A 24,156-nucleotide genomic window follows, 5' to 3' on the forward strand; every position below is an offset into this window, starting at 1 on the left:
CCAAACAATTTAGAATGGAAATGAAGTGAATACACTAAGCTGCAGCCTGCGGGTGGAGGCGCCCAATTTAGAATGGAAACGAAAACGAAGGGCGTGTTTGTTTGACTGGATGAAGGGTTGCGTCTGCTGTGGGCATGCAGGTGGAGTTGTTTGTTTACCTGGACTTGTTTTGGGCTTGGCTAGCACGATGATTAAAGCACCCGCCAGTCAGGCTCGGAAGCAAAGGCCACTCCCACCGTTTCTAGTGAGCGAGGCCGAGCGTGTGTAGGCATGGGCTTCATTTGGCGCTGGTTAGAAGGTAGTTTGCTACATTGCCACCCAATGCAAGTAAACAAACATCCAGACTAGTCCAGCCAGACTTAACTGGAAAGTGCAACCAAACAAAGTGCATTGCACCATCTGCCCTTGGCCATTTGGGACGTGGCTAGAGGGAACCGGCCTGGCTGGGAAAACCCAAGCAAGCAAACACGCCCGAAGTGAATACACTAAGCTGCACTGCAGCCTACAAGGAGAGGCGCCCAGGAGGAGGAAGCCACGACCTATTCACTTGTCTAAAAAGTTATACCTAAAAGTATTATTCGCTAAATTATTGAAAAAAACACTGTTAAAAGCATCTCCAACCATTTGACAAAATCCGTTTCTCAAATCTTATTATTTACCAACTCCTCGAATAATATGAGAAAAAAAAAGATCTCATCTCCAATAGTTCGGCAAATTTCATTTCCAAAAACTCGAAAACCTGCTAACAAAACGAAAAGCCCCGCTAAACGAATGAAGAGCCCACTAAGCATAAGAAAAAAGATTGATGCTAAGCACAGAGCCCACGGCTATAGTTGCGTGCTAAACAAAAAGATATAAACTAGAAAAACTGAAAAATTAAGATGCCAAATTATTAAAGAGAGTTTTTTCTTATTTTGCTAAAAAAAATATGGATGGGAAGTCATTTGTCAAACATAACTCAAGCGACAATCTGGATATAAGGTCTTGTTTACTTCCACCCAAAAACCCAAAATTTTTCAAAATTCCCCGTCACATCGAATCTTTAGACCCATACATAGAGTATTAAATATAGATGAAAATAAAAACTAATTACACAGTTTGGACAAAATTAATGAGACGAATCTTTTGAGCCTAGTTAGTCTGACAATAATTACCACAAACAAACGAAAGTGCTACAGTGTCCCGAAATATTTTTGTAACTAAACAAGGCCTAATAGCGCCGTTCCAGGAAAAAAGAAGTGTTGCGCCATCATTATTAATTAATTACGGTATATGGCTCTCTGCGCTCGTTTCCAGACAGGTAAGCATGGGACAGCATGCGGGTACAACGCAAGCACACCTACAGAAGAGGGGCAGGCAGAAGGCACACAACAACTGCCGCTTAGTGTTACAACTTACAAGCATAATCCAGGTTATGCACTTTACACATTTTTGAGCTACGGTACTATATGGAAACAACCAAACTGTAAGTTTCCAATGTATCTAGTCCTTCAGTATCGACGGGCGCCACCAGTCGACAAGAGCACTCTAGTTGCTTTCTTGCCCTTCTTCCCAGTGCCATTTGCTTTCTGCATCTCCGAGTTGTCAGCTGCAGCCACGGCTCTACTGGAAGATATGATGCTGGCAAATGATAATGCAGGTGTCGCTAACGGCCCTGCATATAACAGAAATATATTGCTACTGCCAGGACTCATTGGTTCTAATTGTAATACACTGACAAGTGTCCAAAAAACCTAAATCTCGTACCTTGGTCTCTCGAGTTTTCACTTTGGCCATTGGCATCCCCAGTTCCGAGTCTTAGGGGAGGTGAGTCTTGAGCAGATGCAAAACCCAGGCGTGTTACGTCAGAGAAAAGCTTCCTTTCACTGACTCGTGGACTGGTGGATGGCCCAGCATTGTTTCCCAGAGCTTCAGTGGAAAGAGACATCAAAATAAGCGCCAACAAGAATGGACCCAATGTGGATGAGAAAATGGGCAACAGCCAAATGCAAACAAAAGACTGTGATATTAAGGATATCAACAACAAGCAGGGGGCTCAGACTAATTATGGAACTCCATTCAAAGTTCAGTAAATTTACCTTCGAAGTCATCCAGAGAGAACATGACATCGTTGTGACTTTGAGAGGAATTTGCATACTCAAACCGCATAGCTGATGCCTGCACAGCAGCAGCAACTTCTGCCTTTGCTCTCTCACTTTCTTCCTATAAAAACAGAGGAAACATGTGAAAATGAGCATTTAAATTTCCAGAATGATAACCTCCTCGTACTGTATTTAGATTCCAGTTGCATTTAAATTTCCAGAAATGGCCAAGGTCCAAATTAACCAATTAGGTAAGCAATTTGTAGGTGATAAGCATTTTGAATTAGAGTTGCAAGGCGGCATGTAATCAGACTGTTTTTCTACCTATTAATGAAATGACACACAGGCTCCTGTGTGTTCGAGAAAAAAAGAATGAGAGTTACGAGTTATATTATGCCTGATGATTCTGCGCTCATCCTTGCTAGACATATACTAGGTTTCATGTGCCTCTTTAAAAACAAACTAGCTGCCAAAACCAGTTGTAAAGGGCTTCACCATCCTCCAGATGGGATTCTTCCATACTACTTTTGGGGAAGAACCAATAGATATAAGACAAAACCAAGCAGTAACAGGAACAACTATGCGTTGTACAAACATCATTGTTAAGCAATGAGAAAGCCAATATCCAAATACCTAATATTCATCAACTAACTCTTTTAACAGTTACCCAATTCAGGGCATAATTTAGATCTGGCTAATCCAAAGGGGTTGACTGCTACATAGCACAGGCAAAACAAAGTGACATTCTTAATGATCATCAGATTTTTCAGATCCAGTTTTCCAAAAACCTGGCCGCTTTCACTACTAAACAGTTCCAAGGCATTTATGTCATGACTCCTAGGATGATCCATATTTCAGACCCCAAAAAATTTAATTTGCATTTTTTGTAAACTAAAATCTGTAATTGACTGTCCTCCACCAGATAACCTGCTAATAACCTGGTGGTTTTGACCCCCAGTCTCTACTACCCTGATGCACATGATAATTCTGAATGATTCAACAAAATAATGTGTAATGCAGCCAACAGACTTGTTACCTTCTTGGCGGTTCGTCTTCTTTGTTTCTCACGCTTCTTGATTTCATCCAAGAATGGAGCCAATGAGCTAGGAGATACTATATCACTCAGGTCAATTTCACAGAACTGCATAATGCGTCAGATGTGAGGCATGGTATTGGCCAAGAGCAAAACTTGATCTTCACACCAACTTCACCTGCATGTGGATGTTAATACGAATACCAAATTTACCTGGAATGTAGTTGTTAATGAGAAATGACTCAAAAACCGATAGCGCTTCCTTATAGCCTCAGACTGTGTTACAGTTTCCAGCTCCAATATTTTTGCAGTTATCCTGTGTACAAATTAGCAAAGTCAGTAACATCAACGTGATTCAAATACCAATCAAAAACAGCAACAGTATTACAGTGTCAAAAGATACTGGCATTGTGGTAGCATTTCAAACTAGTTCTTATTAAAATAAAAAACTATGGGGCTGCAACAGGAGAAAAAAATCATAATTTTCCACAACGGGTGTGACGCAGAAAATAATCCTAGAGCTACATGGTAACCAATGGCTACAGAAAAATTGACTTGAAAGAGGGATTATGGATTGAGATAATTGATACTTACCTCTCCAGTCAAAAATACTTGTTGCATTTGACCTTGCAAGGCCTTTGATATGAATCTTTGATCACTAGTTTCTTCTAGTAATTTTTTTTTAAATCCTTCAAGTCTGATATTTTTGCAAGTCTACTTGAATACAAAACTACACATATATCTTGCATGTTTCCACCCCCAGATCCACCGTGCAGTGACCCAGGACGGTCGCCCAGGCTCTGCTGGAGTGCAAAAGAGATGTGTCTCGTCTAAAGGATAAACATAATATGTTGTAGGTAAATACTCCCTCCTTTCAAAAGTCTCCAACGTATTAGCAAATTCCTTTTTTTCAAAAGTCTCCGTCGTTTTAAGTCTGGGACCACGCCCCTGCATCGTTCCCAGGCACCCGCGCAGCTCCTCGTACGCGTGCGCATTCACTGCTGTGCCGTTGCCCGTTGCTTCGACTGGCCCCTCCGTTTCCTCCCGTTAGAATGCAAAGCCTTTCTGTTGCTTCAAATACTCCCCGTCGCCTCCAAGTATTGCTCCATCTGCCGATGTCCACAAAGAACTCAACTGTAATGGACCAGCAAGGAGACACCGGCCATCAACGTCTCGTTCGTGGCGTGAACTGGGTGCCGGACTCCGAAGATGAAGCCGACGATTCTTCCGTGAGCAGGTGCGTTTTGTTATGGATTCTCTGGCCGGTGACACTGAAGTCCCTAACTCCGAAGAGGTTTCAATTTTGGCTGCCAACAAATTCAGAATCTGATGATGTTCGAGGGCACGATTAGGAAGGAGCGCTCAATCAGGGCCGCGTACGTGAGCACGGGTCAAGCTGGGTTACGTGAGGGCGGGAGAGCGGGGTTGCATAAGTGAGCACGGGCGCGCGGTCTTGAGCGCGCTAACGGCATTTTCAATGCTGTTTACTCGGGCAAACGAAGGGACGCCGGGCATTAAGACGTGCATGGCGATTAAATGAAAATCGGCGCTTGTGGCTGCATGTTTCCATGCTCCTTGGTCATTGCATACAGGGCTTAAACGACGGAGACTTTTGAAAGGAGGGAGTACTCTTGTATAGTGAGGATCAACCAGGCTCCAAGGAATTCCTGGATCCGACACTTAATATTTCCAATTCAATAATCGAAAAGTTATGTATTTGTACTTTTTATTAAAGTTTGACCAATATTGTCCTAAGCGACATGTTCTTATGACAAGACGGAGTAATAAATTGGCTTAAGGCGACTAAAATCGCATACAATTTAACGATTCACACACATTTGTGAAAGTCCCAAGCGCAAAACATCTTTGACTGGACCAAATACTGCAAATAAATATGCACATCAAGCCCTCCCACTAACCTAATTGTCACAGGTCAACTGTAGCTGCAGAGTACAGCATGCTTCACACGTTGCATGTATGCACTATCTGTGCTCTTGGACATTCAGGTAAATTGTAATGCTAGAAGCAAATAAGGGCATTCTAAAGTGCTAGAAGCAAATAAGGGCATTTTAAGTCAGTATCTTGAAGTCCTTATTCCTTAAATAGAATGCAAGTTACACTACCATACTAGAGTTGCACATGCACGGCAACAGCGGTGTAAGATACTAGAACTCAAACTTTAAGGGAATAAACAAAGATCATATTACCTAGGTGGAAGCATATCAGAACCTCCAAAATGGTTTAGAAGACATCTCATGTTTAGTGGATGAAGAATTAGGTGTTGGCCATCTGACACCTGCAACAATATTTAAAGCAATCGGAAACTCTGAATAATGTGAAACCACAACTTGGAAAATTCATCAGTATCAAAATCCTGAAAATCTCAGACCTGGTAAAATATGTATGGATCATGTTCATTTGAATCAATGGTGGTGGTACATTTCTCATTTACTTTAGACATTGTTCCTTTACCAGAGTTTGTGCTCAACTCAGGAGACATGGAGAGTTCTGAAATACCACTGACCATATCTCTATCTGAAACAGAGATCTTGCGGCCGCTGATCTGGTGAGAAGTATTCACATCAAAAGAATTCCTAGACTTGAAACTAGATCCAGGAGAGAAGCTATCTTTTGATGGAGGGCTACCACCATAGTTTCTGTACTCAATCCAATGTTTCATCCTTTCTTCCAGTTGCTCCAAAGCAGCAGAAACATATGGAAGTTTCTCCAAGTCATCAACAAGGCCTAAGTCTGCCATATGCAACCAATTACTAAGATCCAATTTTGCCTCTCGAACAGACAACTCCACGTCAGATGTCACAATAAACTTTGAGAAAACATTATATGGATCTTCATCTGCTGTAGAACTTTCACTGGAGGAGATTTTAATGGAAGGAGTGAGTGAATTTCTTGAACGACTCAGAAGTGTAAATGTGGCAACGTCACCAGCACAGAAATTCTGGACTTGAGTAATTTGTATTGTATACAAATCCTTTGTTGATACCATCATGAAACACAGAGGACACTTCTTCCAGCATTCACCTCTATAATCCTCTTTGCCCATCGTTAGATAATGCAAAATGCATGGAAAGCAATATATGTGTCCACATGATGTGATCTGTGGGCACAATGGGCTTTCCAAACAAATAGGGCATTGTACCTCAGAAGGGCTATAGTACCTTACACAGATAATATCTTCCCACTGAAGCATCTTATCAGGATCCATTGATTCAATCTGGTAATTCCCAGTATCCAACACAACAAACTTATAGTTTGCTTGGAGGAACAGATCCTTGTTGTAAGGTTTGATCTTCCTTTGTCTTCTGGGAGGATATGTTCTAGGGCCTCTGGGCTGTGGCCGAGAAATAGGATCATACTGGAAATTCAGGAGGTGATTGGCATTCACGGACTGATTCTTCCTGGCAGCTATCTGAGTCCCATTACCCTGATGTCCAGTAGAACCTGAAGCCAAATGGTCAGCCTCAAGGGATCCCGCCATTTTAGGTCTCTCAGGATATGGCCCAACTGAACCAAAATTATCTACAGGGAAACCCAAATTCCCCTGTTCTGAAGAGTGGCATTCTTCAATACTGCCAACCTCTTGAGTAATTGTCTCTTCCCCAGATATTATAAATCCAACTACCTGGAAGTTATTGCATTTTATCAATATGTTAAGAGCAGTATCTGGAGTATTTAACGCTAATGTGCAAAGAAAAGATGAAAATGGCAATAAGCTCCTCAAGCACTTCACCTTTTCGGGAGCATTAATAGATTCTCTAATAGCTGGAACCACTGGGTCTGCAAAATACGAATTGCATTGTAAAGATTAATCTGAAAACAGGAGGGCTAAAATTCGCGTGGTATCATCGATGAGAATGCAACATGAAGTTATGCATACTAGTCTAACAAGAAGATAATGAAAAGGCTGACTTAAGATCTTAATAACAACCAAGTTGTGAAAGTGAAATAATGAATATGATGACACCACAACAGCATGTATAGAGCGGCTTGCCGGCTTGATTGGAAATAACAAGCAAATCAAAGGCAAGTATCTCCATCGCCATTGGAATATTCACTTCCAATATTAGTACTACACTGGGAATGGGAGATGTCCATATGAAAACCAGTTGTTCAAAATTCAAAATGCTAGCACTAGAGCTTCAGTAGCATATTTGTTTCACTAGCTCTAGGCCCTGTTTAGTTCCCCACTCAAAAAATTTATATCCATCCCATCGAATCTTTGGACACATGCATGAAACATTACATGTAGATAAAAAAATAAACTAATTACACAATTTGGTTGAAAATCACGAGATGAATCTTTTAAGCCTAGTTAGTCCATGATTAGCCTTAAGTGCTACAGTAACCCGCATGTGCTAATGACAGATTAATTATACTCAATAGATTTGTCTTGCAGTTTCCAAATGAGCTATGTAATTTGTTTTTTTATTAGTTTCTAAAAACTCCTCCCGACATCCTTCCGACACATCCGATGTGACACCCAAAAATTTTTCATCTCCAATCTAAACAGGGCCCTAACAGAACCAATTGTAGGGTAAAAAACTTATAAATTAAATGTCACTGCTGATCTAACTATAAGACGTTCCATTTTATGAAAATTTGTAACTTGAATCAGGTAAACATTCAATATGAATTTCAGCCATCGATGCGCTTACACAAAATATGGTCAGATTTAAACATCTAGATCTAGACGACCTGTACACTAGACAATCTTCTTAATGCAATGTATTGAATCATTGTCATACATAGAGTTAGGCACACAGATCATGACCATATTGTACACTAAAAACAGAGTGTGGCCATCAAATATACATGGAGAAACAATGGCTATGATGAAATCTAAATTGTCGCTACTGTATTTTCTGCTGTATAAGAACTGAGTCAAACGGAAAATACTATCACCTGGGTGTATGAATCTATCTTATACTTTAGTCCTTCAACACAATAAACAGCAACTCAGCAAATGTTTTGCATCCAAATTCAATCAAACCTAATAGTAGCGAACACACAGTAACTACACTATATAACCGCCCCCCTTGACCAAGCCCTAAGCCCACGAGCATTAGGCACGCCAAATTTGTCCCCAGGCTATCAAATCATTCTCAGCTCAGCATGAAACCTAGAATCCATGGTCAATCACATGAGTTAAGCCGCTGAAAATCTCAGCCCCTAATACGCAAAGAGAACACTGTAAACTTGCTAGGGAGCGAAATTGCGAAAATTCCCTCCAAGCTTGTGCTCAGCCAGGCACGAGCTGGCGCCAAATAACGGCTCGCAATCAAACCAACACCACAGGTCCACAGCAGCTGGTAGCTCTCAAAGTAACAAACAACAGAACCTAGACTAGATCCAGCCTCACCGGGAATAGGCGCGTTAAATCGATCTACGGGCGCAGGGGAACGAGTGGGAAGGAAAACTCACGGGAGCTCGAGCCGACCCCACCGTCGCCGGCCGCCGCAGCGGCGCCAGGTGGCGAGACGGATGCCGGAGGGGAGCGGCGGCCGTGGCGGCGTCTGTCGCTGCCATGTTGGGTACTAGGGCTAGGGTTGTGCGGGCGCGGGTAATAGTGTCCTCCGGTGCGTTCGCGTGGGGAGATGGACATGAACCCGCGCGGGAGCTCGTGGGGTGGGTGAGCGGCGCTCGGTCGGTCGGCGGCGACGGAGAGGGCGGTGGCGCGGGGAAAGGGACAGGGTGGCGTGGGATTAATACGGTCGATGGTGCGTGGTAGGGTGTTAGGCGTTGGGCGGGCAAGGGCCGCGCTCACGTGGACCAACCCACGTGTGGGGTGATAAGGGGTGAAGAGAAATGTGGGGCCCTGACGTCAGTAACGTGGTGTTGGGGAATACTGTGGACTGCGTTCATGCGATGTGGCGGGAGGTCGGGATTTGGGGACAGGAGTAGGAGGAGATATGCGGGGCTTTTTTATATTTTAATCATTTTTAATAAATATTTCAATATTAATCCTCTCAAAAAATACATTACATTACATAGCTTTTTGGTCGTGCCAATCCCGCTTGTGCGACCAAATAACATAGTCGCGCTCGTGGCACGATATGGCACTTTCAATGACGTTTTCACGTGGAAAAACTTGTCGCGCCACATGCGTTAGCATGACAGTATTGTCTTGTTGCGCCATCAGGAATGGCGTGAAAACACCAAATTTTTAAAAAAAAAATCATAACTCTTCCATACAATGTCGGATGAAGATAATTTTTATATAAGAATTGTAGAACTCGATGAGATCTACAACTTTGTAGTTTTGAGTTTTTTTATTTCATAACGTTAAGGTGCTCGAAAAATTATATAAAATTTCAGCACCATAATAATCACATACTTTCGCTTGTCACATTAGAAAATTAATATCTTTTTTATATATTATCAAATAAAGAAATATTTTATATCAAAATTGTAGCACTCAAATAGATCTATATTTTGTAGTTTTGAGTTTTTATATTTAAAGTTGTTAATGTGTTCGAAAAAATATATAAAATTTTAGCAACTTAATATGTTGCTGGTTCTTTATACTATTCTCTCGATATCGTAACAACTTTAAATGTAAAAACTTAAAACTACAAATATGTAGATCTATTTGAGTGCTATAGTTTTGATATAAAGTATTTCTTCATTTGATAATATACAAAAAGATATTAATTTTCTAATGTGACAAGCAGAAGTACGTGGTTATTATGGTGCTAAAATTTTATATATTTTTTGAGCACCTTAACGTCATCAAATGAAAAAACTCAAAACTACAAAGTTATAGATCTCACTAAGTTCTATCATTTTCATAAAAATATCAATTTCATCCGATATCGTATCGAAGAGTTATAATTTTTTAAAAATTTGGTCTTGTCACGCCATCCCCGATGGCGCAACAAGACAATACGCGACAAGCTTTTCCACGTGGAAACACTGTTAAAAGTGTCGTATCTTGTCACGCCAATGCATGTGGCGCGACTATTTTATTTAGTCGCGCCAGCGGGATTGGCGCGACCAAAAGAGCTATATGATACAATATATTTTTTGAGAGAATTAATATTGAAATATTTATTAAAAATAGATTAAAATATATAAAAAAGCCGATATGCGGTTGAGTAACACATGTAGATTTAAAAAACAAATAACCTTTTTAGAAAAGGTATTTTTAAAATAATGTGTTTAAGTTTGTTTAATATATATATAATTATTTAGAATGAGTGAAAGTCATTAGAACAGCATATATAAACTACGCAAAATGTATGAGTCCCGGAGCACAAAATGTGAAAGTCACTAGGACAGCACAAAGTTCTTTAGAGTCTCTTTCAATTCCCCTCTTTCCTTAGCAACCATAAAGATCAAAGCCAGGAATTCAACTAGAAAAAAGTGAGTGATATAAAATTCTTAGAGCACCTCATAAGCAAGAAATGAGTGCTTCAACAGACAATAACTAATCAGCTAAGGTTCCAAGAACCGAGAGTAATAAAACAAAAAAATCACCGTAAGTGCCACAAGTGCTCAAGATATGGAGGGCTTGTTTGGTTCACGTATGAGTAAAGCCTAGCTTGTATCTCAGAGCCATGTTCATATGGGACAAGCTAAATGCATGTAACGCTAGCGTGAAAAGAACAAGTGATATGGTTTGTCTATTGCTAGTGCTCACATTAAAAGCACATCTCAAGGGGTGAACACAAGCTTGCAAGCTTGTTACTGCTAGCAGGAGGACCGAGCGACAAGCTTATTCGCTTGCCTCAATGGAGATTAAGTCGTTGGCAAGTCACCAAACCTTAGAATAGAAGTCATCATGGGTTTGCATCCCCTACACTAGCTTATTTTGCTTGTTCATATTTGTGCTAGTGTAGTTACTATTGTACTAGTTAACTTGTGTAGCTAAGTAGCTTTGCTATCTACTTTGTGCTTGTGCAGTGTAAGTGGTTGGATAGTGCCAGTGTAGTACTAGTGTACATTGTGCTTTGTATTTGCTTGCTCTAGTATATGTGTAGGAGCTCCCACGCCTTTGTTTGACTAGTTACAAATTTCCTCTGTCTCGATAGACTAGACGCTTTAGCCTTCAACTAGTGGAAGTGTGCGCCCCTGCGCGCATTTGGTAAGGGGATGTGAAGGTTGATTCTAAATATTGTAGTTGAATTATGTATGAGGTTAGTGAGGGAAGACGTCGGATTATACTTCTGATGTGGTGCTAACGTTAGGCAGGGAGGGGAGAGGGACTAAGCAGCCCTATGCCTGCTCTCACACGGCTAAACTCTAGATGGGAAATGATACTAAACAACGACGATAGTAACAAGCAATATACTGGAGGTATGAACGAAGCAAGGATTTCAAGGAGATGTTATCCAAAGTTATGTGTCCATATGATCTTATGTTTTGTTGTATATATGGAATGATAGTGTGCACGATATTTTGTAGATAGGAAAATCATGTATATGGTTCAGTGGATAGGGTATTGAAAAGTAACAGGTTTAGTACATGTTATAAGTGATAGATGTAGTGTACAAAGCATTTGGCAACATATGCATCAAGTATTATACAAAGTGGGGATTCATGAGTTAAGGGGTTTTGTAGTTTGTTGCGCTAACAGTGCTATTAGCTATAGCACATTGCTTAGTCGAAATCCCATGCTTGGTCTTCATAGTTTATAACGCTGGTGGATGAGTCTGTGTCAGGATGATGATGTTGTTTATCTGCAATGAATGAGGAATAATTTGGTTCAGTGTCACCTACTCTGTTATTTGTGAAGATTGGAAGAGTGAGGTGCATTTGTATGATTACCTTGTGCTCGGGATGTTGCTTCTATGTCATCACCTGTTAAATGAAAGCAAAATTTTGAAGCCTGTGTAACGATATTTTTGGTGGATGTGGTGTTATGAGAATATGGTTGTTTACCTGAGTATGTAAATGCTTCATGTCGATGTTCTATATCTAGATCGGTATCTCCTGTTAATGATAAAGTAAAAGATAGTGAGACGTACGAAAGGCTTACTTATTTTGCTTTTATTTTCCAGAATATGTTTGCTGGCTATTATTGTTAAATGATACTGAATTTAGTGTACATACCTCCATGCAAAGATGATACCGGGTTGTTGGATGGTGAAGCGAGCGGGTGGAGCATGTCTTCTGTGTAGATATCGTATCATACTAACCATATACTGAGGAGATATTACTGGTAGTTTGTTTGGCGAGTGCTATATGTGCTATCTGAGGTATAAGGGTTTGTGATCCATAGACATTGACTGAATATGTTAGTGTTGCTGGTTGTCGGCGGGCGTCAGCGAGCAATAGAGGCAAGAAAAGGAGAACAAAACGCAAGACATGAACCGGCAGGAGGAAACAGGGAAGCTGAATAAAAAAACAGAGAAGCAGCGCACACGGCAAGTGTCTCTGTAGCATGCTATTGCGACACGGATGCATGGAGAAAGTACTTTGTACAATAATAGGATATCTGCATAAATCTAGCCGTCAAAACAAGGATCAAACGGTGCAGAAAGTTCAGATGACGTGGCTAGCGTGCCTGCTCAGGAACCTGTTCACAATTGAAGAAGTGAATGAGGTGCAACAAACATTGACTGAACTTAGACGGTAGTGTATTTGGATGCATTGAATCCCCTGCGAACCTAGACACTTAAAAGCAGTGCCAAATAGGCCAATATTATGGAACAGAGGGAGTAGGCTTGTATAACCTTGTAAACTTAAATTATGTAGCCAAGGTCTCACTAGCTCAACACCTTAGAATTACATTATGTAGCATCTTTTGTAGGGTGTTAGTGTTAATACATAGAGGGGTGAAGTTTTGACTAAAAGATTAGTTTAATTCTGCTACTTTGATCGGCTGGCCACAACAATTAGATGTAGAAACAACTATTCATTCCCTTTAATCGGCCATTTGACCTAACTGTTGGGGGATGACCGCACCCTTCCCCCTGGCAGCGTCTAAGGATGCCCTTCAAGCCAAGGAACCTCCGACCTCGCAGTGTCTAAGGATGCCCTTCAAGCCAAGGAACATCCGACCTCTGAAGTGTCGGAGGATATCCTCCACCCAGGGAACCTCCGTGGGGTTGCGTGCGGAGGACCCTAAAGAAAGACTAATATTGATGACTCGTCTTGTCGTGCTAAGTGCGTGCAGGGACTGCACTAGCGGAGGCCCACAAGCAAGGAAGAGAGTAACCTCCGGCCCTCTCAAGTCCGAGGACGGTTGAGGACGCGGCGGAGGCGAGGGACCCCCGACGCGTCCAAGTCAGGGAACCTCCGACGGAGACGCGTCGAAGGATCGGCGGCCGGACGAGCCAAGGAACCTCCAGGACAGCTGAGCCGAGGAACCCCCGGCGCGCCCGAGCTAAGGAACCTCCGACACTTGAAGTGTCGGAGGATCCGCGACCGGGCGGAGGATCCAAGCCTCCGACCGGCTGAAGCCCTAGTCAGGGGGAAGGCGTGGGGTTTGTAATGTGAAATTACGCGAGTGACTTGGAGTCGGTAGACTGTAATTGGAGAATATGCTAGGATATTCCCCCACCGTCACGGGGCATTTTTGTAAATGTCATTAGGTCGGTTTCTGAGCCCTATATAAGGGGTGATGCCGTTATTAATAAAGGAGGAGAGAGCATTCACTGTATTCAACTACTGTCCGTCAGTGCTCAAACCTCTCACGGCACCGAGTGAGAAGGTTCTCGATCCACCGCATCGCTGGGGAGTGCGGAGAGCCTTTTCCCAACATTGGCGCCCATCGTGGGGCCACGAAGGATCACCTACGATGGCTGGAAAGAGAACTAGCACCACAAGACCTCGGGCAGAGCCCCCCAGGAGGGGAAGGCCGAGAAGGGCCGTGCGGAGCACGTATGCGACCGTAGAGGGGGAAGGCTCTGAGGGCGAGCAGCCGGAGAACGAGCAGCCGGAGCCCAGCCAGGAACCTTCTCCCGCCGCAGGCCCGGCGCAACCAACGGCCATGCAGGAGCTCCAGCTACTGCAGACGCAGCTACAGAACCTTCAGCAGGAGCGAGACCGAATCGCTGCCGCCTACGCCGCCAGCCAAGAGGCAGCAGTAGCCGCAACACAGGCAGCTGAGATCAGGCAGCAGCTTTCAATCCTGCAGGCGGAGATCCTTAGCATGCAACCTCCACAGCCGACGGTCCAACCCACTGTCATACCCGGCGCCGGTCCGTCAGTAAGTGCGCAGCTAACGAGTTACGGTGGCGCGCCGAGGAGCACATTGGACCTTCGTTCCCCCTTATCCGAAGGATTGCAAACCTCACCTTGGCCGGCAACCTACAAACCAATCACGCTCCCCAAGTTCAACGGAAAAGCTGACCCCCGACAATTCCTGATGAGTTTCGAGGCAGCTGTAGCCTCAGCTGGAGGGAACGAAACTGTAATGGCGAAATCCTTTGTGATCGTGGCCGAAGGAGATGCCTTGGCGTGGTACTCGATGCTCAGACCCGGGTCGATCTATTCATGGGAGAACCTTCGAGACAAGATTTTGGCGAATTTCCAGGGGTTCGCAGTTGAATCACTAACCTCCACGGACCTGTTCCAGTGTCGCCAGAGTCAGGGAGAGGCACTGCGGGAATACTTCCAAAGGTTCGTGCAGACTAAGGCGAGAGCACCCGGCGTGCCGGAGAAGGTTGCCATTGAAGCGGCCATCAAGGGTCATCGCATAGGGCCCTTCGCAGCTCACTTGGCCAGAGAAAAACCAGCATCCATGCACGAGCTGTACCATGAGTTTGAGAAGTATTGCAGGTCAGACAACGACTACCGCAAGAGGTTGGAAGACCAAAACTCTCAGAAGAGGCAGAGCAATGATAGAAACTCGCAAAAGAAGAACCTTAGCCAGGATGAACGCCGGCCACAGCGGGAGGCTGGTGGACAGATGATGAATATTGAGCAACCAAAAAATGACAGGCCGGAACATAACCGTCCACCGGCGGAAACGCGAAACTCGGAACGCAGACCCAATCAAGCTGGAAGAGGGGGCCGAAACGCAGGATGGCCAAAAAATCAAAATCAGCGGCCACGGAAGCAATATTGTTTCTTCCATGGGGAGGAGAAGGGTCACTCCACCAGGGATTGCCCGGATGCAAAGGAAACTCAGGAGAGGATCAAGAGCAGGTCAGCTCCACAACCTCCAACACCAGTCGCTCAACCTCGGGAGGTGAATCACACATTCCCTCAAACCTTCTACCATTCATATGTCGGAGGATCAAGCCAGCAACACCCTGCTCCAGTTCAGTCGAACGCGCTAGCCTCCGCTTACTATCCCAGCTTCCTACCAGCTTGGCGCCCAGCACATCAGCCTACAGATCACAACCTTCCACCAAACTATGTTCCTCCACGATCCCCACATATTACATACATCGAAACCCCGCAGCCCCGCCAGCAGTCACTACCTCCTCCCCCAAATCAGCTACAGCTACTCCAAGCCCCACCTCCACCAAAAACTGAACCCCACCCCGATAATCAAATCGGCCCTCATACACCCCTGCCCACGATTGGAATGATCCTACCAATAGCTGGAGGATCCTCGATGGAGTTCCAGACAAAGAAGCAGAAGAAGGATCACCTCCGGCTCGTCAACAACGTCGCAGTTCAAGGGCTGGTCAGATGCACTGATTGGTCCAGAACCCCGATAACCTTCACCGAGGAAGATCTAAGGTTGGAAAGCTACCCACATACAGATGCCTTGGTCATAACAACGAATGTTGCGGGTTGGGGAGTGAGCAGGATCTTAGTGGATTCAGGGAGTTCCGCAGACATAATATTTGCCGGAACCTTCGACCAAATGAAGCTCAGCAGAAGCCAGCTCCAACCTTCGGAATCACCTTTGATTGGATTCGGGGGAAAGCAAATACATGCTCTGGGGAAGGTCGCCCTGCCCGTATCCTTTGGCACGTCTGAGAACGCAAGAACAGAGTATGTCACCTTCGACGTGGTAGACCTGCACTACCCATACAACGCCATATTCGGGCGAGGATTCTTGAACAAGCTCAATGCGGCCGCCCATATGGGATACCTGTGCATGAAAATCCCGGCTTTGCACGGAGTGATCACGGTTCACGGAAGTCAAAAGGAGGCAAGGAACATAGAGAAAGAAATCTACAAGTCTTTCCGGAACATAAATTCTGTGGACTCCACACAACAAGAAGCTTCCCAGCCACCAGACATGCCAAGGGGGAAGACAGACCTGGCTGATCAGGAGGAAACGAAATGTGTCCCTCTGCAGGAGGCCGTTCCAGATAGGAAGGTCACCATCTCTGCCACCCTCAGTAGAGAGGAGGAGCTCGAGTTGCTGGACGTACTGCAAAAGAACCAAGATATCTTCGCCTGGAGTGCTGCCGACCTGCAGGGAGTCAGCAGAGATATCATAGAGCATTCGCTGGACATCGATCCGAGAATGAGGCCGAAGAAACAGAGACAAAGGAAAATGTCTGAAGAAATAACCTTAGCCGCGAAGGCAGAGGTACAAAGACTTCTTGACGCAAAGGTCATCAGAGAGGTCATGTACTCGGAGTGGTTGGCAAATGTGGTCCTGGTCCCCAAGAAGAATGGTAAAATGAGAATGTGCATAGACTTCACAGATCTCAACAAGGCTTGTGTCAAAGACTCCTTCCCCTTGCCAAGGATAGATACCTCCGTTGACAAAGCCGCTGGTTGCCAGAGATTTTCACTACTGGATTGTTTCTCCGGATACCACCAAATTTGGCTCAAAAAGGAAGACGAGGGGAAGGCAAGCTTCACAACCCCGTTCGGCACGTACTGCTACACCAGAATGCCGGAAGGTCTTAAAAACGCTGGAGCAACCTTCTCCAGAATGATGGGGAAGGTTCTGGGAAGTCAGCTGCAGAGAAACATCATAGCCTATGTTGACGACGTTGTCGTCATGAGCAAGCGCAAAGAGGATCATATCAAGGACCTGCAGGAAACCTTTGTCAACCTCAGATCCGCTGGGCTGAAACTCAACCCGGAGAAATGCATATTCGGGGTCAGCAAAGGAAAAATGCTGGGATATATCATCAGCTCTGAAGGAATCAGAGCTAACCCAGACAAGACGAAGGCAATCATGTCAATGGCAGAACCTTCAAGCAAGAAAGAAGTGCAAAGATTGACTGGCCGAATAGCAGCCCTCAACAGATTCATTTCAAGATCCGCAGAACGAAGCCTTCCATTCTTCAGAGTGCTGAGAGGAGGAGGCAAAACAGAATGGGGTCCGGAACAATCAGAGGCCTTCAGGCAACTCAAGAGCTATATTGCGACCAACCTGGTGGTAACCGTGCCCGAGCCAGACACTCCACTACTGCTGTATGTGGCGGCCTCTGAGCACGCCGTCAGTGCTGTTTTGGTACATGAGACAAGCGATAGCAAGGGAACACTGCAAAGACCCGTCTACTATGTGTCCGAAGCCCTGTCAGGAGCAAAGTTGAACTACACGGAGATAGAGAAAATCGCATACGCAGTCCTGTGTGCATCAAGGAAGCTCAAGCATTACTTCTAAAGCCATGAGATTAAAGTACCCACCTCTCAGCCCTTAGGTGATATCCTTAGGAACAAGGAAGCCTCCGGACGTATAGGGAAATGGGCGGCCGAACTATCACAGTTTGACATCACCTATGTCCCCAGAACCTCCATCAAATCTCAAGCCCTGGCTGACTTCATGGCAGATTGGACACCTTCGAACAAAGAAGAGGAGAAGGTAGTCGACCAGCCGTGGTCACTGTATACAGATGGCGCCTGGGGGCAAGCAGGAGCAGGAGCAGCAGCCGTCCTGATCGCACCATCTGGGCTTAAACTAAAATATGTTGCAAGACTCGAATTCAAAGCGACAAACAATATAGCTGAGTATGAAGGTCTCATCCTCGGGCTGAACAAAGCTAAGGCTTCGGGAGCAAAAACCCTGCTCATCAAAACAGACTCCCAGGTGGTGGCAGGACAAGTGGAGAAGGAATACCTAGCGCACAACCCGGAGTTGGCAAGATATTTGGTCGTCGTAAGGGGCCTGGAGAGAAGGTTCAAGGGATTCACTCTGCAATACATTCCAAGAGCTGAGAACCATGAGGCAGACGAGCTAGCAAAAGCAGCAGCCAACAAAACCCCCTTGCCAGAAGGAATCTTCTACCAAATCGTCATGGCACCAGCAACTGAATCGTTGCCGAAAGCTTTTCGCCCAGTCCTGCTGACAGAAAGCGAAGATTGGAGGCAGGCAATAACTGACTCCCTGAAAGGCAAGACAGCAGCAGATGATGAAGCATTAACCAAGAGAATGGAGGCAAGAGCAAGAAGTTACACCATCATTGACGGAACCCTATACAAGAAAGGTGTAGTCCAACCTCTGCTCAAATGCATATCACAAACCGAGGGCAGAGAGCTCCTGCAAGAGATACACTCTGGAATATGCGGGTCTCACATTGGACCTCGCGCATTATCTGCTAAAGCATTAAGACAAGGCTTCTACCGGCCAACTCACATCAAAGATGCTGAAGAAATAGTGAAGACTTGCAAAGCCTGCCAAACCTTCTCACCAATTCAGTCAGGACCTTCGGCACCAACCCAGCTTATACCAGCATCATGGCCATTGCAGAGATGGGGAATGGACCTAGTAGGACCAATGCCAACTGCCTAGGGGGGAAACAAGTTCGCCGTCGTGGCCATCGAATACTTCACAAGATGGATCGAAGCTAAGCCACTGGCAACCATAACCTCTGAAACAATCAGGAAATTCTTTTGGTAGAACATAATCTGTAGATTCGGGGTTCCAAGGCTGCTCACAGTTGACAACGGAAAACAGTTTGATTCGGACAGGTTCAAGGAATTCTGCCATCACATAGGAACCAAAATTGCTTTCGCGTCTGTCTACCACCCGGAGTCAAATGGGGCCGTGGAGAGATCAAACAAAATAATATTCTCTGCAATCTCCAAAACCTTACTCAACCTACGAAAGGGGAAATGGGTTGACGAGCTACCCAGAGTTGTGTGGTCTCATAACACAACAGTCTCAAGAGCAACCGGGTTCACCCCGTTCAAACTCTTGTATGGGGAAGAGGCAATGTTGCCCGAAGAAATCAAACATCAAAGCCTGCGCTCCATGAAGCAACAATTGGCTGAAAATGAAGATTACTGCAAGGAAACCCTGGAATCAGCAAGACTGGAGGCAGTAGAGAACATTACCAAGTACCAACAAGAAACCAAAAAATGGAGAGACCGCAAGGTAGTACGGAAAAACATACAAGATGGGGACCTGGTACTTAGGAAAAGAGGAGATCACCCAAATGCTGGTAAATTGGAACCCAAGTGGGAAGGACCTTATACAGCAATGCAAGCGGGAAGGTCGGGATCCTTCTACCTAAAAGACTTCGAAGGTAGAACCTCCACCCACACGTGGAACATCGACAATCTACGAAGATTTTACATTTGAATGTAAGGATGACCCCTGCGAAATAAGCGGCGGCATCCATGTCTTCATACACACTTGTTTTCTTTTTCTCTCCACCTTTTTTGCAATCCAAGGTCTGCACTCTTTTCCTCACAGGGGTACTCCTACTAGGAGGTGAGGTTTTTAATGAGGCAGAACCTATGTAAAAACCTCTGAAATATAAAGAGGAATCCACCCCAAAAGCAAAACTCAAAAGTCGAAAAACAGCTAGCAGCGAGGCTGTAGCATTCGACAAAACATCACGTGATTACGAGGACCCTCCGCAGCTTTCAATCAAAGTTTAGGAAAGCTCGGAACGACCTCAAAGGTGGACAAACACCAAACTCCTTAGCAGAAGACCTAGCCAAGAGCTGGGCAGCAAGGATAGCATGGCCAAAAGTGAAAAAGACCTGTCCTCCTCAGGCATCACAACATGGCCAGAAGGAACAGAACCTTCAAACGTGACAAAGACCTGAGGACAATCAGGCATCAGGAGCTATATTATTTCTGCCAAAAGGCAGCGGAGGTTAAACATTCACAAGAAAGACCTCAACGAAATTTACATAACCTTCACCAAAATAAGGTTGAAGGTATTCTGCTACTCTAAGCACACAAAGCGTGAAAATAAAACAAAACTACAATAACCCTCAGTCAGGTACAGCAAAACCAACTACCACAACAACCAACAATAACTCGAAAATAACTTCTAACCTAACAAGATACGCGCGATAAATGCACGAAACCCTATAAAACCAGGCACACCACGCCCCTCCTCCCTCAGTCAGGATCAGTATACACAGACCCAACCAACAAGTGCAAACCTAGCAATCAAAAAAGAAAAATCCTAGGTCACCATGGAAGCAGGAGTTAGCCTCACAGCAGCAACAAAAGTTGGTACTGCACGAAGCTTCGTAATGTTAGAACCACGGCGTTGTGATGAACATCGACCACAGAGTCGTGTACAGCCACAACAAAACAATTCAAGTGAGACTCAGAGGTCTCTGAAGGGTATCGCACGAAGTCTCGTAACATCCCTTCAGAACCTTCGACACACATACACGAAGGTTCTCCTCGACAACACTCCACAGGAGTTGAGCAAAGGAAAAAAATAGCACAATTCAGCAGAGGATCCTCTGCACCAGAAAAAGCGAAGGTCCTAAGGCCAATAAGTGGAGATCCTGCGCACAAGAAACGACCACCATCGCCTTCGCAATATCAAACATCAAGCATGAAGGTACCACAGCAAGACAAAGATCCTTAGGATCAACACCACCGTGACGTTTCAATGTATAAACACTGTGTACAAAATCGCGAAGGTTGTAATAGAAACACAGCTAAGAGTGCGGAGAGCGTAGCCAAGGCAATCGTAAAAATGACTGATCTTTATTAAACAATGCGCAGAACAGCAGTTTACAACCAAAAACGGAAAGCATCCTTCGACCGTCAAAAGTCGAAGGTTCTAAGACTCTCGCACAATTTTTACATACGAATCCGGAAAAAGCCTAAGATCATCGCAGTAATCTTCAACAAGAAAATCAACTAAGTCATCAATACTATGCGTAGGATACTTATGGCGCCACCAATCAATTAGATAACCCCTCGCGTACAAATCTCCACGCTTGAACGTCACCGGGGTAACGTAGCTTCCTTCGACAAAGTTCGAAGGAAGAACAACCTCCGGAGCAGATCTCACAATCTGCACAAAAAGAGCAATTTCAAAACCAACCCTAACGAAGGATAAAACAAAACGTATAACGAAGCTTTCGAACCTCCGGAAAACCATGAAGAAAAGGCTCAGCAACATCCTCGGGAACCTCCGTCACCCAGCGTACCCTATCCTTCTCACCAAAGATGCAAAGGATAGGATATGGCAACTGCATAAACACATCAAACCATGTCAAACAAATAAACGCATATTCCACGATAAGCGAAAAACAAGACAAAAACAACAACCTAAGCCGGAGGCCATGAACCTCGGCGCGCAAGCGACCGGACGAACTCAGATCGTTCGTCATCTAGGTCGTATCCAACAAACTCAAACATATCCACCACTCTCATGTTGGGGAAGGCAATCCGCCAGTACTCCCACAACTCGCCAGAAACATAAATTCCTTTATAGAAAATTGAAAGCGGAGTTTCGCTAAGATCCTGCGTAGATCCTCCGCCAGAGACCTGCGCAGGATCAAAGTGTAAAACAAAGGCTTATCCAAAAACAACTCTTTATATTACATTTTTCAACAGTCTTTACAAATTATTCAGAACCTTCGGCCTTACAAAAAGCGTCACACATACAGACGCAAACAAGCTAAGAAAAAATCTACAAACTAAAAAGCCTCACACCTGAGGCAGAGGAGGGGCAGAAGTCTCGGGCTGCGCCGAATCCTTGGCGCCAGATTCCTCTGGAGCCTTAGCACTTGCGTCACGAACCTCCGCCTCAGCCTGAGTCGAAGGACGCGCTTCGCTAGCGGGACGCGAAGGACCGGGCTTGTCAACCTTAGCCGCCCTCTTGGCAATCTCCTGCAAATCAACAAGCTTAAGAAACATTGTAAAGTAGCAAAACATAATACAAAAAGAAAAACCAAGTCAAAGAATACCTCAGCGCGACGAGCCTCCGCCATCTTCTTCGCCTCAGCCCGCCCAAACCTAATCCAGAACGAACTAATGAAGTTCCGGATAGATTTGCGCAGGCTCGAGGTGCCCTCGCCAACATCCTCCGCCGACGCGAACTCCTCCTTAGCAACTCCCTCCGCGTGGGAGCAACCTCCGCGGCGCAGCAGCTTAGCAAAGGAGCTAACCGCGGCCAAAGCCCCAAAATCAACAGCACCCCCGACAAAGTCAGGGAGCATGCGGATATGAGACTTCAGCCATGCGAGGCCAGCCCCAACGTCGCCGCTAGGCGGAGGAGCAGAGGTGCTGCCCCCAAACTGCGCCAGCGAGTCGGCATAGAGCCCAACAATAGCTACAGCCTCCGCTTCCGCCTTCTGCATGCGCGTCTGCAGCTCAGCCGCAGACGTCCGCTCAGCATCAAGCTCCTTGCGAAGGCGGTCAGCAATGTCCTCCGCCTTCTCGGCTCGTTGTAGGGCCAAGTCCCTAGCTCTCCCCGCCTCAGTGACATTCGTGCGGAGGACAGCCGCCGAAGCTTCGGCATCTTCTTTCTCCTTCTTCAAGACCTCCGACCCAGCCTTATAATCATCCCTTTCCTTTCTCAGGGACTCAATTTTCCGCCGGACGGAAGAAAACTCCCTAACCTCCTCCGTCAGGCGAGCCTTCTCAACCTCCAAGGTCTCATTCTCCTTATTCAGAGCACCAATAGCCTCGTCCCGGCAAATAACCTCCCGGGAGCAACGCTCCTCCAAGGCGGCAGCCATGTGATGACCCTGCTCAAAAAATAAGAGCTACAACCAACCTCCGAGCAAAAAACGGCGAAGGAAAATATAACACATCGCAAACGTACAAGGCTATGGTGCTCATATTGCACGCGGAGTAGCGTGTCAAAGTCCATATTGCGAAGCTTCTGACGGAAACGATCTCTAAATCAAAAACAAGTAAGGAAAAAAATTGTAAGAACCAAAAACCCATTAGCGGAGGCCAGACTACGAACCTCCGACCAAAGAATGAACCTCACGCAAGGCATCAGTCCAACCTGTGATCGAAGGATCAGAAGCACCTGCGCAAAACAAAAACAAACCTTAGAATAATATACCAAAAAATAAACTAATTAGTTGAACAAAGAAGAAACTCACCGGGACCAATAACATCAACAGGCGAAGGTCTGCTGGCCAACGCAGAAGGCGCAGGCTCGCGCCGCGGAGGAACAACAAGTCCTTCCTGCGCAACGCTGGCACCTTTAGCCAACTCCTCCGCGGTAGCCAACCCAGCAAAAACATCCTCTGAAAAATACAAAAATAACATGAGACCAAGTCAATCAAAAAAAATAATAATATACAGAAAAACAAGAATCAACAAAAATTTTTACCCATGTACAACGAGTTTATACCATCTCCAGCCGGACGCGAGATATCCTCCGCCCTCTTAATCCTCCGAACAGAGACAGACTCTGCATCATCACTGGATTCCTCCCGCCAATCCTTCGGCGGAGATCCTCCACCAGCTAAAGCCTCCCGCGCAGGACTCTCAGCCATCACAGGATTTGCCTCCCGCGCAGGACTCGCCTCAGGGGCCTCCGCGTCGGAAGACTCCTCCCCAAGAAGGGACGCAAAAGGCGCGCGTACAGAAGAGACCGCGCGTGAGGCATAAACCTCAGGAACTCCACCAGCAGGAGCGGCCTCCGCAGGAACAGAAGCCACCGAGTTAGACTCGGCAGCAGAAGAGCGAGCGGAGGAAGACTCCACAGGAGTCTCCAGCACAACCTCCGCCTTGCGCTTCTTCGCAAGTTGCTTGACAGCACCACCACCCTTCCTTTTCTTAGCCTCCGCCGCAGCAACGGCCTTGGAGGAATCCTTCTTCTTCTCCAATCCCAACAAAACATCCGGAGGAATAACATAATCCTCATACTTAATCCCCAACTCCTCAAACACTCGGTTGAAGCGAGGCATCGTACCAAGTGCAGACCTCCGCTGGAGATACTCCTTCTCTGAGATCTTCCCGACGATCCTCCGAGCAAAAACCTCCAC

The 24,156-nt window shown here is 45.4% G+C and overlaps 1 protein-coding gene across 1 annotated transcript; it reads right to left on the minus strand.

Annotated features, from left to right (window-relative positions):
* On the minus strand, positions 1,228-8,837 carry LOC8059596 (RING finger protein 10). The gene is made up of 9 exons (XM_002453856.2): positions 8,557-8,837; positions 6,866-6,912; positions 5,504-6,757; positions 5,322-5,410; positions 3,328-3,430; positions 3,118-3,222; positions 2,079-2,202; positions 1,747-1,908; positions 1,228-1,654 (listed from the first exon to the last, which is right to left on the minus strand). Exons 1-9 carry the CDS (start codon positions 8,735-8,737, stop codon positions 1,491-1,493), a joined length of 2,229 nt encoding a protein of 742 aa, XP_002453901.1. The 5' UTR covers positions 8,738-8,837; the 3' UTR covers positions 1,228-1,490.

The sequence above is a fragment of the Sorghum bicolor genome, chromosome 4, assembly GCF_000003195.3.
Source record: "Sorghum bicolor cultivar BTx623 chromosome 4, Sorghum_bicolor_NCBIv3, whole genome shotgun sequence".
NCBI classification, from domain to species: Eukaryota; Viridiplantae; Streptophyta; class Magnoliopsida; order Poales; family Poaceae; genus Sorghum; species Sorghum bicolor.